At 34.0% G+C, this 17,215-nt stretch overlaps 1 protein-coding gene across 2 annotated transcripts; it reads left to right on the top strand.

The window, feature by feature from the left end:
* Positions 1-219: 219 nt before the first annotated feature.
* Positions 220-13,845, top strand: LOC128209464 (acid-sensing ion channel 4-B-like). 2 transcript variants are annotated; one of them, XM_052913494.1, is made up of 10 exons: positions 220-333; positions 8,017-8,184; positions 8,741-8,905; positions 9,339-9,454; positions 9,886-10,067; positions 10,337-10,490; positions 10,670-10,726; positions 10,821-12,339; positions 12,621-12,712; positions 13,350-13,845. In XM_052913494.1, the coding sequence occupies exons 1-10, from the start codon at positions 227-229 to the stop codon at positions 13,484-13,486; spliced, it is 2,697 nt and encodes an 898-aa protein (XP_052769454.1). In that variant the 5' UTR covers positions 220-226; the 3' UTR covers positions 13,487-13,845. The 2 variants fall into 2 exon arrangements, with proteins under 2 accessions (XP_052769454.1, XP_052769455.1); XM_052913495.1 differs by lacking the exon at positions 220-333 and adding an exon at positions 4,718-4,871.
* The last annotated feature ends 3,370 nt before the right edge of the window (positions 13,846-17,215 follow it).

The raw sequence follows: 17,215 nt of genomic DNA, 5'->3' as shown, positions 1-17,215 counted from the left end.
ACATTTTGCTCGTTATAATTCACAAATTACCACGAAAGATCCGGTTTTCTTCCTAAGAATCGGCGATAGTGATCATAAGTTAGTAGAAAGTGAACAACTTAAGCAATAAAACGTTGAGAACAGTGGAATTTAAATTTCGATTAATTTATCTTTTGGATAATTGCAAAGTGGAAAATGTGCACTAAAGGGGGTTCATCCACAAAATGTAATCATGGATGATAAACCAATGTTACCAAACGGCGTTCGAGCAACTTTTGAGGATTTTTCTCAAAACACGTCATTCCATGGCTTACGTTATCTTTCTCCGTCAACGTCACGTTCAAATACACGGAGGTATGTCACCTGAATCTTTTTTTAAACGCGTTTGTATTTTTCATAGAATTTGATGCCCTTTGATACAGAGTGGTGTAACAAGAAATTTACCTTAAAAAGATAGCTATACAACTATTTTAATAGTGACACAATCTGTCTCTGTTGTATTTTGTCACCGTGTGTCTGAGGCAAAAACATTACAACTTTTGACAGTTTGAGAGTTAAATTAACTTGATTAGGCAAACGTTGTAGCACATGTTAATTTTCGTAAGATATTACTTGTGTCTCCAAACAGTACCATCGTTAACTTTTTGGCTACTCGGCATTTCCCTGTAGTTTTGATTGTATTATTAGTTACTTAAATATACACTTTACATTATGATAATGAAGCTTTTTTATTCTACTTTAGTTCTCATTTCCAGAAAGTAATTACCTTTCACTATAACAGGCGCAAATAACTGCATGACGCCTCGTACGTTGTCTATAGTTTAGTTATTTATTTTCTAATATTTCGGGATTAATGTTCTGAACGAATGGATTATGATAAAAAATAAATCGGTAATTATGCAGTGAAAAAAAACCAGAAACTATTTCAAAAATAATGTTAATAGCAAAGGCGAACATGAATCTGGTGAAAGTCTGTGTAATATGAAAAACACACACTGAGAACAGTGAACAATTGTGGTTTAAGGGATTATGTTTATATTAAATTAGAAAGATTAACTTTGGTGATAGTAATACGATGCCAACTACAAATCCCCAGTAGCTATAATTTAAGGATGACCATGTCTTGAATATTAAATAACTATTCATATAGCCTGTGCTGTTCCCATCCAATATTTAGGGGAATATGTGTGCACATATTATTAATATTCAATGTCATTAGCTCAACGGCAATAAAAACAGATTTCCAGTAAATATTGAATATGCTTCTATTGAATATCGTGCCGTCAATCAGTATCATCAACATCGTTGACCTTTTGGCTACTTGACTTGTCATTGTAGTTTCGATTGTATAATTAGTTACTTAAAAGGACAATTAACATTATGATAGCAACACTTTTATTCTATTTTTGATTATCTCTTTCAGAAAGTATTTATTTTCATTACAACTGGCTCTAATGGCTGTTACACTAACTAACTAAGTGCGACGTCAGGGCGAAATATATGTACAACTCAGCAACGTAGCCTTATAAAACAACTGTAGTTAACAAATGCCTCTGAGTGACTTGCTTATAGCCATGAACTTATAGTGTTTGTGATTCTTAGAAATAGATTACCAATTCAGCCAGGTTGCTGAAGGCTTTGGCAGTGTTGCACTTTCCATGAGTAAAAAATACCAGTTACATCGATATCAATACAGTGTTGTTTTCATACAATATGGGTGATTCTGTGCCTCCAACAGATTTCTCTTCCACAGTTAATTTGATCCATTTAATGTGAATTATGAATTGTGACAGTAAGAGCTCGGAAACATTATTTTAAACAACCGCTTTAGTGCTATGTTTTCTTACCAAAGTATGCAGATATGGAATTTCATGTATATAACTATGCTTGCTCCTGATAATTATATTAATGATAGTTTAATGCACACGAGTAATGAGCAATTTAATAATACTTCCTGTAAAACCGATGCCTAGGGCACTGACTGACTTCATTCAAAAGGTTACGCTCATCTATGGCACGAATATTTTGAATAAATGTAATTGATTTCCATTGATATTTATGCAAAAAGCTACAGAAACAAGCTCAGTTGCAAAAAGTTTAAGCATAAACCCGATTTAATGGCACTGGGTAAACGCCAAAGACATATAACATAAAATCACAAACAAGAAACAAAGAAAAACAGCACAAAACTCCACAAGCAGGACAGTGCATACATACTAAATATAAACAAACTAGGTATGTTTATCAAGGATTATTAGGATCCGCCTTGGAATGGTCAGTAAACTTTAAATTTACTGGGGGTTTGAACCAGTTTAAGTGCACAAACCTCACTCTTATCCCAACAATCCTAAATAAAGATAAAACGCAAAAGGTAAATCTTATCAAAGTATGCATTAACTTGAGGAAACTTAATAATAAAACAAATATTAATAAACTTATAGGTAAGTACTTCTATAATTAGAGATCCCAACTCTATCTGCAGACGGAGGAATACAATTCAGAGCACCTAATGCAAAAACTTTTCAAAGATACGATGCAGTCATTGTTTGAAACTATGAACATCACACACAGTCTGCCTTATAAAATAAAAGGCTTAAAACTGTGTGATCATAGAGTTTCATAATAAAAGCATTATTGTACAAAAACTGGGAACAAATAAAGAAAACATTATTAAAAATAAAAGCGACATGCATTTACTAATCTTTTCTTCCAAATGATTTGAAAATGTAAAATATTTTAAGAAAATGAAGTCACATGCCAAAACACTCCGAGTCAGCCAAAAATGTTTCAGCAAAAAAACATGAATCATTAACAAATTTTGAGAAAGTTTTCCTTAATTTATAATATATAAAAACCCTGTTTTAGAAGTTTTTCCATCATAAGTTAACTGTGAGAGCTGATTTTTTTTACATCTATACATATTCTAGCAAATCTTTTCAACTGTGCAATAAAAACAGCATATGATGGTGAACTAGGAACATCTCCATCTAAAGAAGGGTAATTAATTATTTTAAAATTAAAATCATCGCGTTTATCATAAAGATTGATACTCAATATATCTTCCTTTACTTCGAGTTGCCGATCTAAATAGGATGCTTTAAAAACGGATGTATTAGATTTATTAAGTTGCAATTGTGAAGGGTATATCGATTGAATATTATCTGTAAACACAGGATTATCTAAACTTAGAATATCATCAATATATCTAAAAGTGTTATTGAATTTATCAACAAGAGCGAGATTTTCAGACTTAGATAATTTCAACATATATTCACTTTCATAGCAGTATAAAAAGAGATCAGCAAGTAAAGGTGCATAATTGGCACCCATTGGAATTACAATTGTTTGCTTATATAAACATTTACCGAATTTTAGAAAAGAATTATTGAGTACAAAATTTAAAACTTCAATGACATCTGTGCATGTCCAATAGATACCAGATGGACTTTATGTCGGAATCATTAACTAAATGGTATATCTTGATATAAAAAGATGGCTATTCAATGCGAATAGCTATTCATTACAAATCTCCGATAGGCTTTACGGTAAAACCGAAGCCATCGTTCTACCAATGTATATTTTTCTTGCATTCTGGATAAGTGTTTCCGGTCATGTGACCAGTACTTGGAAAAAATCAACACGCTCTAAAGATGTGTCAATCGGAACTGAGCCCAAATTAAAACAATTTAATATATTACTTTATGTCATTAAATATTGACCAATCAAAGATGCATAATCAAATAAATAAATATTTAAACACAAATTTGATTGCAAAATCCAAACTCTTCAAAAATCAAATTACTGCGTGTCCTTATATCAGAATACTTGCGCGCGCTCGTTTCGGTAAAATATACAAAATCAGGGCATTTAATGTCAAAATAAAATAGCAATGGAAGTAACAGTATCAATCATGTGTTTCCTGTACAGTAGCCTCAAGAACGCTATGTTGCCGGTACTGGAAAAGCATCTTTACCGCCTTTCGCACGGATGTTCCCATCCGCAACGGAAACACGTTCAACAGATAACAACAACAAGTATATTGCATAAGATATGTGTTCCCCGTTGGTTTTATTGCATATCAATACTAAAAACCTGATGGTAGCCATGAAGCTGACAATTGAACTTTACAATATGTTAAACATGATTGAAGAGAGAGCAATACTTACTACAAGAGAGATCCTTGGAATGCATACTGTAAGAGATATTCGGAAGCCCAACATAATATTATATTCAAAACAAGAAGAAAGCAACCTCTGTTTGATTTAGAATTGAGAGGCTTCTCCGCCTGATTTGTTACGAGTAAGAACGACAGAGCTCCCAAACTCCGGCGTATATGGTAGTCTACTTTCAAGAATCAACACATTCATTTGATTGATTCCCAAAGGATCAGAAAAGTACACGATGGAGGAAGTAGTTATAAAGTCGTTGTCTAGTTAACCGTGGGTCAGTGCTTTCTTATTGCCATGAAGGATAGTTTTTTAGCTACATTATATGAGGATATTTAGAAACGAGTCAATACAGACCCAGGATGATAAAATTATTTTTAAATATTTAATGATTACAATTAACCAACGTAAATATAAGTTTGTTTGTCCTGAATTTCCTCAGTGGTTTTCTTTAAAGAGTAAATACGGAGTGAGCACCTTTATCGGAAAACAGAGAATTGGAATTCAGTACAGGATATTGATAGGGTACGTTTGCCAATAGGATACTACCACAAGAGCGATGACTGTGATGGAGTTCTCACGTAAGGATTCGAATGCGCTTGGCTTTACTGTGAATAAATCTCCTTCCACAATTAACTATTTTATGACTTCAATGAAAGAATGGTCAAATAACACGACGTTTCATGGCATAAGATACATTTCCAGCTCAACAGCGTGGTGTCGAAGGTATGTCGAACGATTTAACAAAGACGAAGTATTAACAATTGGGAAATTGAAATTTCTTTTTTATACTACTTAATGTGCGGAAAATGTTAATGGTAAAATCTCATTAAGCATAAAACGTTGTTACTTGTTTTGTGTTGAAATAGATCTATATCGTAAAATTTAATGCATGTAGTTGTTTTAATCTGAGATTGTTTTATCATATTTTACAAACAATATACCGTTGACGACACATTTGGGAATATGAGATATAAAGGCTAATGGGGTGAAAAAAATAACAGAAAACATTTATTTCAAAACTGTTTTAATTGTTTATATACCATTAGGAATTTGCTTTACGTTTAAACTTTTAGCTACTGAGCTTGTTTCTTTCATATAAATATTACTATTTCCATCTCATTTAAACATAAATTGAAAGCGCTTTGAAAGGATTTAAATTTCAAAATTAATAAGCGATGCGACAACGATGTAACAGTCGTGAAAATATAGTCTGATCTTACGGTCGTATATTCAATGAGAATTATACTTAGAATAAGTGTTAAATAAATTGAAATGGCAAAACATTCTCTGAGAAGTGTATTTACATCATGTAAAAAAGATATATTTATGTTTGCCTCAAATACTACTTGTCATGGCGTTAAAAATATTGCAATGGCTGACTCCGTTTACAGAAGGTAAGGAGAACTATAGAACCTTTTTTTTTTAAATAACAAACTCTTAGCTCTTCACTTTGATAACGTTATGTTACGTTTGCTTAGTATGAATATACATGAACAGCTGTATTAAATATGTTGTTATTTGCTTGATATCCTTTCTAGCAGCGCCTCATGTATATTAGCCAATGTTGGTTCATTAATTATGTTACGTCATACCTTATCAGGAGCGGATCCAGGAATCAACGTTAGAGGGGGCGTAGCTTAGGGGCGCAACCTTTTGACATGCACCCCTCCCTCTGAACCGAAAGTGTATGGCATAAACTGTTTGCATATGGATTGGGGGTTAAGCAATCAAGAAAAATTAACAATTTGTAGTTGGAAATGATGCATTATGGGCGTATTTTATTATTTTTTATCTCCTAAATTGACATAAAAAGTAAACTTTGACGATTTTAGAGGGGGCGCGCGCCGGATGCGCCCCCCTCTAAATCCGCTTGTGCTTATGATGAGTTTATCTGAGTTTCAACGTTTAAATTAAGTTGGTAACATTAGCTTTAGTAAACAAAATCCGGTACCTTCTAAGAAAAATGACAACTAAACACGCTGGTGAAAATAACTGGTAAAACTAATACGGTTGGTATGTTACCAAGGTTTTGGGGATATCAATTGTGTTTATTCTATACATTAGCTGAAATGTGTCAAACGTGATCTTCCTTCATGCTTAAAAGACAGTTTGGGTTAAGTGCATAGGTTTTAAACAATTTTCTTGATAGGCGTTTTCCATCCATCTATCTTGAAGTTTAAAAATATTAAAACAGAAATATATATTTTTAATTTATCAAACTTTTGGACACTCAGAATAATTGCAGTTTTATTGCAAATATTGCTTCTTCTTTCGAATCTGCTTTTGGTCTTCTTCTTCTTCGCGGGCTGTTTTTGCCTCAAAATCATGATTTATCTTGCAATATGCGAAAACATTGAAAACAAATATTTCAAAATCTTTCAGTGTCAGTTTTGTGTATCACAAAATACATATTTACGTTTAGATAAACATTGACATTGTTTATATGTAAGACACATATTTTCTCAACGCCAGCATCGACATCGTGTTATAACCAACCGCGTCATACCAAAATACTTAAAGTTCGTACCAGTAGTTGCCTTGCCTGGCACTCGTCATGTATGCACCAGTCAATTGTAACCACGCCCACCCCCCACCCCCTGGTCTGGGGAATAGCGGGAACAAACAGATGGTCCCGCACCCAGGGACCCTAAGTAAGACCCATTTTTCGCTATATTTTGTGCGAAAATAAAACCACCGCATTCACCCGGCACTGCGGGGCCACATGAAAGGTAAAAACACGACCCATTTCCCCGGCTATCCCCGGTATACCCCCGGACCTGGGGGCCGTGGTTACAATTGACTGGTGCATTAGAGGGTAGTATTGGTGGAATTTATTGTATTACTAGTAAAACTCGTGTTTCATTGACCGGTCCAATATTTTGATGAGACTGTATTGATGCGTGTGTTGTCGGTTTGAGCGTTTTGTGTTCTTCAATCAGTGTCTTTTTTGCCTTACCCTTGTGTCTTTTAAGAGGGTTAATACGTGAGTTTTTACGATAAGGTTTGTATTTCTTATAGCTTTCATTGTAGTATTGATAGGATATTCTTCTTTTACAATATTTTGGATATTTTAATTAAATCGTGTAAAAGCTATCCTTCAAAAGCGCATTACATCAAAAATATGAAAATTACTTATCAACGTCTGTAAAGGTAAGTGTGCGCATCGAATTAAGCACTTATATTTAAAATGGGGTTCAATAACCCCGAAAGGCGACATGATGATAAAGAACTAGACAGTGGTGATGAACTAGAGTTAAGGAAATATACTTTTGTATTTAAAGTATATAGTATTTTTTCTCGTACAAAAGGGCGCTTTTATCTCTCGTTTTAATCTAACAGAAATTATTTTAGAAAGACGTTAACTATGCACTTATTAAACAAGAAGTGTTCCAAACATTATATTGGTGACATCTGGCCAGTTGTCGAAGGTTCAGTAATTATGATCCAATTTCCTCCATAATGTACAGTCCTGATATTAGATTATACATGAATCAGATGCAAATTTAGCCAGAATTGTGGCATAGTTATCGCAAAAGCTAAATGACCGCATATAACATATTCCCCACAGATTGTGTATCCTTGTAAACATGATGTTCGACATGTGGTTCATTAAGTGGGAATAATTTTAATTGTTCATTAGTTAATTTGTGACCTATTATATAATTATTTAGCGTCAATCGTAGTTGCTGTGTCCTATATCATTGCCGTTTATTACAAAATGATGCTATCATTTGCACTCATCGTTAATGATCGACCTTATTCATCATTGATGAACATATCCCATATTTTGCTCCATTGTTATTGAACGTCCTCTTGAAAAAGAGTTCATTTAATCACATCCAAGGCTAAATCTCCATATCTATTTCAGGATTATGTGGCTACTGTTTGTACTTGGATGTCTGACGGCTGTTATTTTGCAAATAATTGACCGCGTGAATTATTTCTACTCTTGGCCATTGAACGTGAACGTCAAAATAAATTACAATCAGACCCTTGAGTTCCCAGCAGTGACGATATGCAACCAAAACGCCTTCAGGTAAGCTTATCGTTAAAATATAAGAGTATTTTTATCAACAGCTTAATGAACGAGCATGCCACAATTAATTTATTACTATTTTATCGTGCCTAATTGCACATAAAACTGCATTTAAATGTTTGCGTAAGGGTATCATTGAAACTCAAGCAATGAAATATAATTAAGAAAAAACGATTCCAATTATAATATTTGAATGGCAAACAACGGTAAATACAGGGTGATTCTCAATCCGTTGGTCTTGTATTGATCGATTAGTTTAAAACACAGCTTGTTAATTTAATTTCCAATAGGTGATTAAACCTAGTGAAAAGCTTGCAAAATATATCTAAATTGGCTGAAAGATTGAGTTTTACAGTAGAACCTTCTAGCACTATTTTATGTATACGTTTTGTTACTTTGGTGTCCGATGGTTGTTAATTTTGCAAATAACCACCATAATTGGATTAATAAAATACGAAGATCGCTATTTGTTCTCGTTGACGCAAGCTACTTATGCATAATTCAGTTCCGTTCATGACGTCACAGACTTGTTATAATTTATCACATTATTTTCTAGAGGTACTGAGGCAGCAAGGACAGGTCGCTATCAGTTGGTTGAACAAATGTTTTCTGGAACAGACCTACTGTCTATAGAAGAATTGGCTCTTCACAATGCTACAGATCTGAGTTTGGACGATTTGTATGTCGACTTAGCTCATACCAAGAAAGATATGATCGTAAGGTACAAACACAAAACATTTAATGAAGTTATTTTTAATCAGTCGAAGAGATTGCCCCGATTGACAATAAATCACTGAAAACTGTATTTAATATCTTCACCTTGCCAAAAGTGCTATTACAATGGAAGCGATAGCGGCGAAAATGTTACCATATAAGGAAATATTTGAGTTATTGTAAAATATAAACTTATTTGTTTTCAACGGATGGCTTGGTCAGAATTACTTTTTAATACTGTATGGCAAAAGTGAAATATCGTTGTTTAGGCGCAAAATACTTTCATCAAGGTACTCCTCTTCCCCACAATATGTATCGCCGTAGTTAGCTAAAATGATGATATATACGTATGAAGATATAGTACGAAGTGACCTTCCAATTATGCTTTCTCTGTGACACATTTTACATCATTGGTGATGCCTCTATTTTGAATACTTTAGCTGTGCCTGGAAGAACAATGCTTGTGGTGCAGAAGACTTCAAAACAGTATTGACAGATCACGGAGTGTGCTTCACTTTCGTTCGGGACGCGTCTGATATGACTATCACGTCATCAGGTAAACTCTATCAAAATAAAAGTAAGAAATTAGAATGACGTACGAGGCACTCGAACGCTGAATATTTAATCAAATCTTATTTTATTGCATAAAGATGAATTCATATACTACTATAAAAAACAGAAAAAAAGTTAATTGTATCATCATTAAAGTTCATATAAAAGTGGCATGCAACGGACCGTTAGTTTTTTCAACAATAGTTAATGGTCCTTTCGCAATAAGGATGAAAAGTGAGTGGTATTTTAAGACGCTTACTTTACACGTTATAAGCAAATCATCAAGTATATGTAGTCAGAACATTAAGTATCAAGTAATAAGCAATTTGATAATTGTGTCATCAGAGTATACAAAAGTATGGAACTTATTCTTGCTACTTCGTTGGCCGCTTTGGTTCCAGATAAAGAAACTGTTACTTAGCATGATATTTACAGGCGTGGATTCGGGGTTGCGATTGACTCTAAATGTAGAACAGTATGAATACATGGCGGGACCACACGACGCTGCAGGATTAAAGATTCTCCTCCACGACCCAATGGAAATGCCGTTCGTACACGAACTAGGGCAAGCTGTACCAACTGGGACGCATGCTTTTTTTGGAGTAAAGTTTATGTCGGTAGTATATTTATTTATTTCTCTCTTTTCGCCTTTTTCTGTTTTTAGGACATCGGTCAAATTCTAAATCATACTCTCCTCTTTTATAAGTCGGCTTTGGACCAAAGAGTAAATTTATATGATACTTTGCAGAAATTGAAATACTAACGAGTGTCAAAGTTTCAATCATCGGGATAATTTGCAATGTTTTTGCATTAATGTACAAGTGTTGCTTTAAATACAACATAAATGCTCGCCTCTCATACGATATCAAAGAAAATTGTTTGACAGATTGACAACCTGCCTTCTCCTCATGGCGACTGTGCCACAAAGGAACTACGTCATACGACTTACTACACAACGGAAGAGTGCTACCTGGACTGTCTTATCAATTATGCACAAATAAAGTGTCGCTGCAGGGATACTTACTGGCCTTATTTTAATGGTATGCTTTTAATAGCAGTTCTTTAACCTTAAACTATTCACTATGTGTGTTTATTCGGGCATATAAAATTGATATGAAGTAATACATTGTTTTTAAAACTGAGATTTCTAATGATCATTTTATTTCGAGAATGCAAAAAGTTTTGAAAAATACTGCATGACTCCTTATATTTCTTATAGATTCACCGCCTGTGTGTACCTTAGGTCAACAAGTTTCCTGTCTGGAGGGATTTTATGGTAACATTTCATTGTTATTGTTAATTGTTATACAATTTCTCTTGTCATATGATTGAAAGTTATGGCAAGATGAAAATGGCTTCTTATGTTTCAGATGAGTTCGACAGATCTATTCGAGAAAAGTGTGGATGCCCAATTCCTTGTCACTTTTCGATTTATGATCCTTCCGTTTCATATTCATCGATATCAAATCATCTTGTTAGTAAGCTTTTGTCATCAAATGAAACAAAACAACTAAAAGAAAATTTACTACATTCATATGAAACAACAGCGAAAATGGATCATGAGAAGTTTTCACATTTTCAAGACCTTGTGAACACGTTCGGAGCAAATATGAAAGTAATTGAAGCTGTCATTAAGAAAATAGGAAGTTTTCTTCAAATGCAGGAAAACAAAACAACTCAAATGTTCATGGAAATGCAAGATATATACCTAACAAAGGAGAAAATATATAGATACCAAGAATATGCAATTGAAAAGAACTTCCTTCGAGGAAGAGAGGCAATGGAAGAACGAACACTTGCAAATGTGGCAAATGCATATGCTGAATTTGCAATGGTGAACGCAAGACGTATTCGGCGTCTCGCCAATAGCACAGCTGATGACGAGATCAGAAAAGACTTGTATGAGTCTATAATGGATTCCTTAAAGGTGCGTCAGGAAATCGCACAATTGGCAAAAGATAACATATCATTGTTGATCAAGTCGTACATTGATGGTACACCAATTTTTAACTACAAATTTGAGAACGTATCGAGAGATCACAATCCATACATTGTGCCAAAACCATTGATGAATGAGAGCATGCATCATAACTCTTACACGGAAAAATACGTTCCAAAGTTAGAGAAGAGCGATATGCAGTTGATGTTTAATGTGCTTGAAATGTTCATGAACCAAACAAAGCTGGCTTATGAAGAACGTAGTATCAATGAAACTGAATTAAACTACGTATTTGAGCGTTTTCAGTTTGCTTGCCGTACTTACTTATACAGTAAAAGCGTTGTGTATACTAACGGTATAGACCGTCCCTTGGCAATTATTAAAGATCGACACGATCAGTTTGACAGATTGTGGGTAACGTTTAACAGTGAAATTAAGGAACTGAATCAGAATATCAAATCTTTAACAGAGCTAATCACTGGAATCAACTCTGCAATACTTCCTACATTTAAATCTCTCCAAAGCAAGCTATATAACTATACTGAAAACGGATCTTTAGGTCTAATGGACCTTGCTACCTTATTTACTTCGAATCATACAGATGGATTCACAACAAATGTCAGTATCTTCTTTCAAGAAGTGCAAACCCGCGGACAATCTATTTCAGATCTCCTTAGTTTGATTGAAAATCCAATTGACGCAATATGGACCCAAATAATAAATGATGAAGATTCTTGGGATTATTACAATTACACAAATAACCATTTGTTTCTAAGAAACCTTTCCGAAGTGATCATCGAATGGAATTCCAAACTTGAAGACATTAAGACATTTGATATACGACGTCATGTAGAGCATAGTGCCGAAGACTTTTACTCGTCCTTTGAAAATGTTGTTTCACATTTAAAGAGGTTTGAAAGTTCAATAGTTGTCGACAGCACATTTATGAAGTACGTATGATAAGTCATTACTAATATTGCTAAGAAATTTGATACCGATCTCAATATAAAAATGTTTACAATTTACAATAAAACAAATTTTTAGTATGACTATTGTAACTCGTTTTATCATCACGAATTATTATTTACTGAATTATAATTAGATATCCTTAATCAGTTTACATTCTGTATACCGTAATTATTTCGCCATTCGGCATTTGGAACAATTTATTTTCTTTTAAAAATATTTGAAAAAGATTCATTCGTTGACGACTTTTTTCGCATTTCTTCAGAGAAAACTTTCTACAAATCGACATATTCTACCGACAATTAAGCTATGAATATATAAACCAACAAAAGGCGTACGACTTCTTTGCCCTTATAAGTAAGTACATACTTGTGATTATGCTGTATATTTAAGTGATTATGAAAATACGAAATTTATCTGAAAATTATTAGCAGGTATAGTATATATTGTACCATGTTGAAAAAAGTTTTCTTTGTTTTTGTCTATTTGTTAACTCGATATTTACTTATACGCATGCTACATATTGAACGCTGTTCTTGCCAATATGGTACGAAGCAGAAACTACACCAAAGCCCCTCTTGCATATTTACTATAACTCGGGTAAAGGTGCAATAACTACTATAGTTCAACTAGGGCATTGGAATCTAATTAAATCGTTTCCTAAAGTGGTTGAAAATGTTAATAATCACTGATCATCTATAACATATAACTCGAATTAAATAGTCAAAATAGTATGTGGATATTTATAAACGATTGCTAATTGCAATAACGATGCATTTAATGTCTATCAATAAGCAATATTTTACAAATATTTGGAATATAATTTATTACATTTAGCATGGACTACATTTTGATAATACGTATTTAATATGTGTTATCTTGTTTCGTTGTTTCTCTTGTTTGGCGTGTGTTTGGCTATGATCCATGTCCCTTTAACTCATAGGTTTCATTCTACAGGGCTTGCTTTATCAAATGTTTTGTTTCTTTGTTTAAGGTGACGTTGGGGGAGCTATGGGCCTGTTCATCGGTGCAAGCCTGTTGACCATCCTCGAAATAATCGACCTGTTCCTCATCCAGCTTCCAATATTCAAACATAAAAAGGAAATCAAACAGAATTCGATCATGCATTGATATATGAAATAGAAAATCCCCGGTGATATTCTTTGAATGAATAATTATGGAAGCATATCAATCACTAGTAATAGTATTAATTTTGCTTCATTGATAAGCTGTCCAATCCCGTCTCTATATAAAACTTTGTTTATACCAATGTATTATAGCTCGATTTTAAAAACAGCTGAAACTGATATGTATCATTCCCGTGTCCATTTCCTGGCCAGAAACCAGAAATGTGTCTATTCTGAGAGGCAATGAGAAAGGACCCATGGTAGAGTTTGAACCCTAGACATCATGTGTGAAGCGGACACCTTTACCACTTAATCAATCTCCACCGGAATGAAATGAAACGACGGGTATAATATAAAAAAAAATATATGCTCCAGTTATTTGTAAAGATTTATCAGTTAAATAAAGTGATATTTCAAACAGTGAAATACCAATTTGAACTTGTTCATTCTTTTCAAAGTTTAGGCCGCTCTCATGACAAGCCCAGAAGACCATTATAATGTCCAAAGGCACACGATAAAGGCCAAAACAAACAAACACAATCCTGAAAGTTCTTTTCAAATTAGATTCCATTTCAATATATTTATTAAAGCGCATAATGTCGCATTAGAAAGTCATTTATTATCTGTGAAAAGAATTGTATTACTTCAAACGATTACCTTTGAGAGTGACTAAAGCTGCACCAGTGGGCGATATATTGATAGTGCGCGGATGAATCAAATGACAATACCAATTAACTAAGTAATGGTAATCTCACTGTCAATATCAATATTATATTAACTTAACATGCACCGGAACGCCTTAAGATAAATATTAATATTAGCTGAACCAATAACATCCAGGAAAACTCATGCAATAGTTTGTTTATACATCCTTTGGGAGCTGTGTCACGCTAAAGATCGTTTATACCAAGCATAAACTACACGCTAGTAAGATTGGGTTAAATACATTAACTCGTGTGTAAATTGCGAAGCAGATTTTCGTGATAGACCATTTCTGAATGATGACACTAAACGATTTTGCAGATAGGAAAAACACTTTAACAATGATTAGGGAGTGGGTTACCGTCCTGACCATAGCTTTATGCAATTGGGTAAAGATTATACGACGTTTCACGGAATACAGTTCATTTATAATTCGAGAACTCCTTTCAGAAGGTAGGCTGCGCTACAATGTAACAGGTCAAGAAAACAAGTGATTCACAACAATAAGGCTTAACTATGATATTCATTTACAAAATCTTAAACCTCTGTATAAAAACCTGTAACGGTCGTGAAGTTTTCAAAGCTAAAATGTATTCTTGTGACACCATCCAATGTACATTTTAGCTGAAACTGACTTCAACGCTACCTTTGCATTTCATGTAATTTGCTCTGAGCAATCAAAGCAGTGAAGTAGCAGTACTTAAGTGGCTAGCAGGGACCGACCTGAAGGATTTTGAAAAGTACGTCAGTATACTTGAGCTTGCCGCGGATACGTGAGGGTGTTTCATCGGTTGATTTCAAATTGTCATATGGGTTAGGAGCTTTAGGAAAGCGTTATCCGTGGTCTAGTGGTAACACACTTGACTGTCAATCCAGGAGTTGCAGGTTCGATTCCCTGCCGCACCATTAAATGTACTATTCGTCTTCCGGGAGGGGCGTAAATGGAATCCCGTGTGACAGTGCTATACAATGTTGCACGGTAAAGAACCAGGTTAGCTCCAACCAGGGTTGTATTCTGTCTGTGCACTATACTCCAAAAACCTAAAATGACTAACAATTTTAATGTAGCACTCGCCGAATAGGCAAGGCTCGAGTGAGTATAAATAAGCTTACACAGCACCGGAAAGCGTTATTAACACCAACAGGAAAATTACAATAAGCTGTTAGCCATTGCATGTATAGTATGTAATATATACTCCTCATACATCGATTTATTACTGGCTTCGCTTACGAATCATTGACCACTGTAAGTGGAACCCAAATCGATGTGTACGCCAGGGTGTACTCGAGTATGCCTGAATACCCACCATGTGTTTTGAAATTTTTCATCGACAGCGAATGTTATTTCAACTGCGGCACATTATAACGATATTCTAAATATTATACATGAAAACACTATCTCACACGTTTAGATGATATTGTTGAAATGTAACGTTTTCATTATTGCTTTGAACGAGAACAAACTTATACATCCTTTACTTACACTGCTTTTAAATCCCTTGATCTATTCTTATAATTATCTGACTACTGAGTACACTATTCTATAATTGATTATTACAACTATGGCTAAACAAACCAAGGTCTAAGCATCAGTTTCATTTCACAAAACGTTTACCACTACTTGTTTTCATCACCATGCACAGTGATTAGATTTTGCAGGTTTTTTTTTTATTTGGTTTTGCTAGAACGTCAGCATTTATAATACCGGAATAACAACAGGTGTATTACCAACATGTATTTGTTTCAGATTGATGCTACAATAATTTATGGCCTATTTACCGGTTATACTGCTTAGAGGAAACATAGTCGCTCAATCATACAGTACAAATATGCACTTTGTTGACCTTGTATCAATTTAAATAACCTTGTATACAAGCGTTTGGTTACCAATTAGTTCAAGGTAATTAGACTAACGTTGTATTTGAGCACGACTGTAAACAAAACGACAAAGTATGATCAAGTTGCGTTTGTTGATATTGCTGGTCAATATTGTTAGAACATCAATCGCGATTTTCTAAAACCACTTTTATTTTGGAATACCAAACGAAAATATATTAAATATCTATTAATATGTCAAAAAATAGATTGAAACGCTAAATACATTTTCTTAAATACTATAGTTTCTGCACGAGTGATACTTGTTATCATATCGTCATTGAACTAAAGATGACAAGCAAACAAACCAAATAAAACATAACGATAAAAACGTTATACAACCACGTGCTTATTTCAAAACAAGAAGATGTTGCTGACCACCGCAGACTGCAGAAATATATGGAATCATATTTCAAAAGCTACTCTGTATGATATGCTTTCCTGTGATTTATAGAAATTTACCGGTAAAATCAAAACGATCATTCACTGTTTTAAACAGTAAAAATAACATTGATCTTTTCTACTGTTTTTTTTTTTTAAATTTAAGCCCGCTCTCACTTCCAAATCAACGCACACAGGGCTGGAACAACGACGTCATTGCCAAAATAACGTTAGTTTTAGCATACAATTAGGCGCGCTTTTCTTTTAAACTCTACAATTAAATGTCACTTTATATCCTTTTATGCATATAATAAAAATAAAAATTGTTGGTTTCATTGTAAGATCGCAATATATTTCACCTCGTTATCGTCATTTATTTTTTATTTCACTCGTGGCTACGTCACTGTCGAAATACAGCTTTTGATTCTCACTCTGTGAAATATATTACGTTCGTACACTGATACAAGCAATTATTCTCTATACATACTTTTAGTTGCAAAAGCTCCTCACGTAGTATGAATTGTTATGGTCAGTGAAAATCACGACACAAGCACACATTCAGTTGTCGTAAGTAAGGCTTGACCTGCAATTTTATTTTGGGCTTCTACTAAATAAAGACCCACTGGCAAGGAGGTGGGAATTTTCCCATTTTTCAACAATTCCTACTACAGTTAAACTGCAGTCGTTCGAATTGGATTAAAAAGGGCTGGTGCATTTACACCAGCCAATATTTATTGTATGATTATTACATAGTTGAGATTATGAGTGAAATAAT

Source organism: Mya arenaria, chromosome 11 (assembly GCF_026914265.1).
Source record: "Mya arenaria isolate MELC-2E11 chromosome 11, ASM2691426v1".
NCBI classification, from domain to species: Eukaryota; Metazoa; Mollusca; class Bivalvia; order Myida; family Myidae; genus Mya; species Mya arenaria.
Note: the sequence above shows the minus strand (reverse complement) of the source record. Positions and strands in the feature narration are given on the sequence as shown.

Bases quoted from the DNA above. Each gene is read 5' to 3' on its own strand.
- LOC128209464 (XM_052913494.1), top strand. From the start codon at position 227: ATGTTACCAAACGGCGTTCGAGCAACTTTTGAGGATTTTTCTCAAAAC. The intron at 10,491-10,669 runs GTATGCTTTTAA...TATTTCTTATAG, and splicing joins TTACTGGCCTTATTTTAATG to ATTCACCGCCTGTGTGTACC. The intron at 12,340-12,620 runs GTACGTATGATA...GCATTTCTTCAG, and splicing joins GTCGACAGCACATTTATGAA to AGAAAACTTTCTACAAATCG.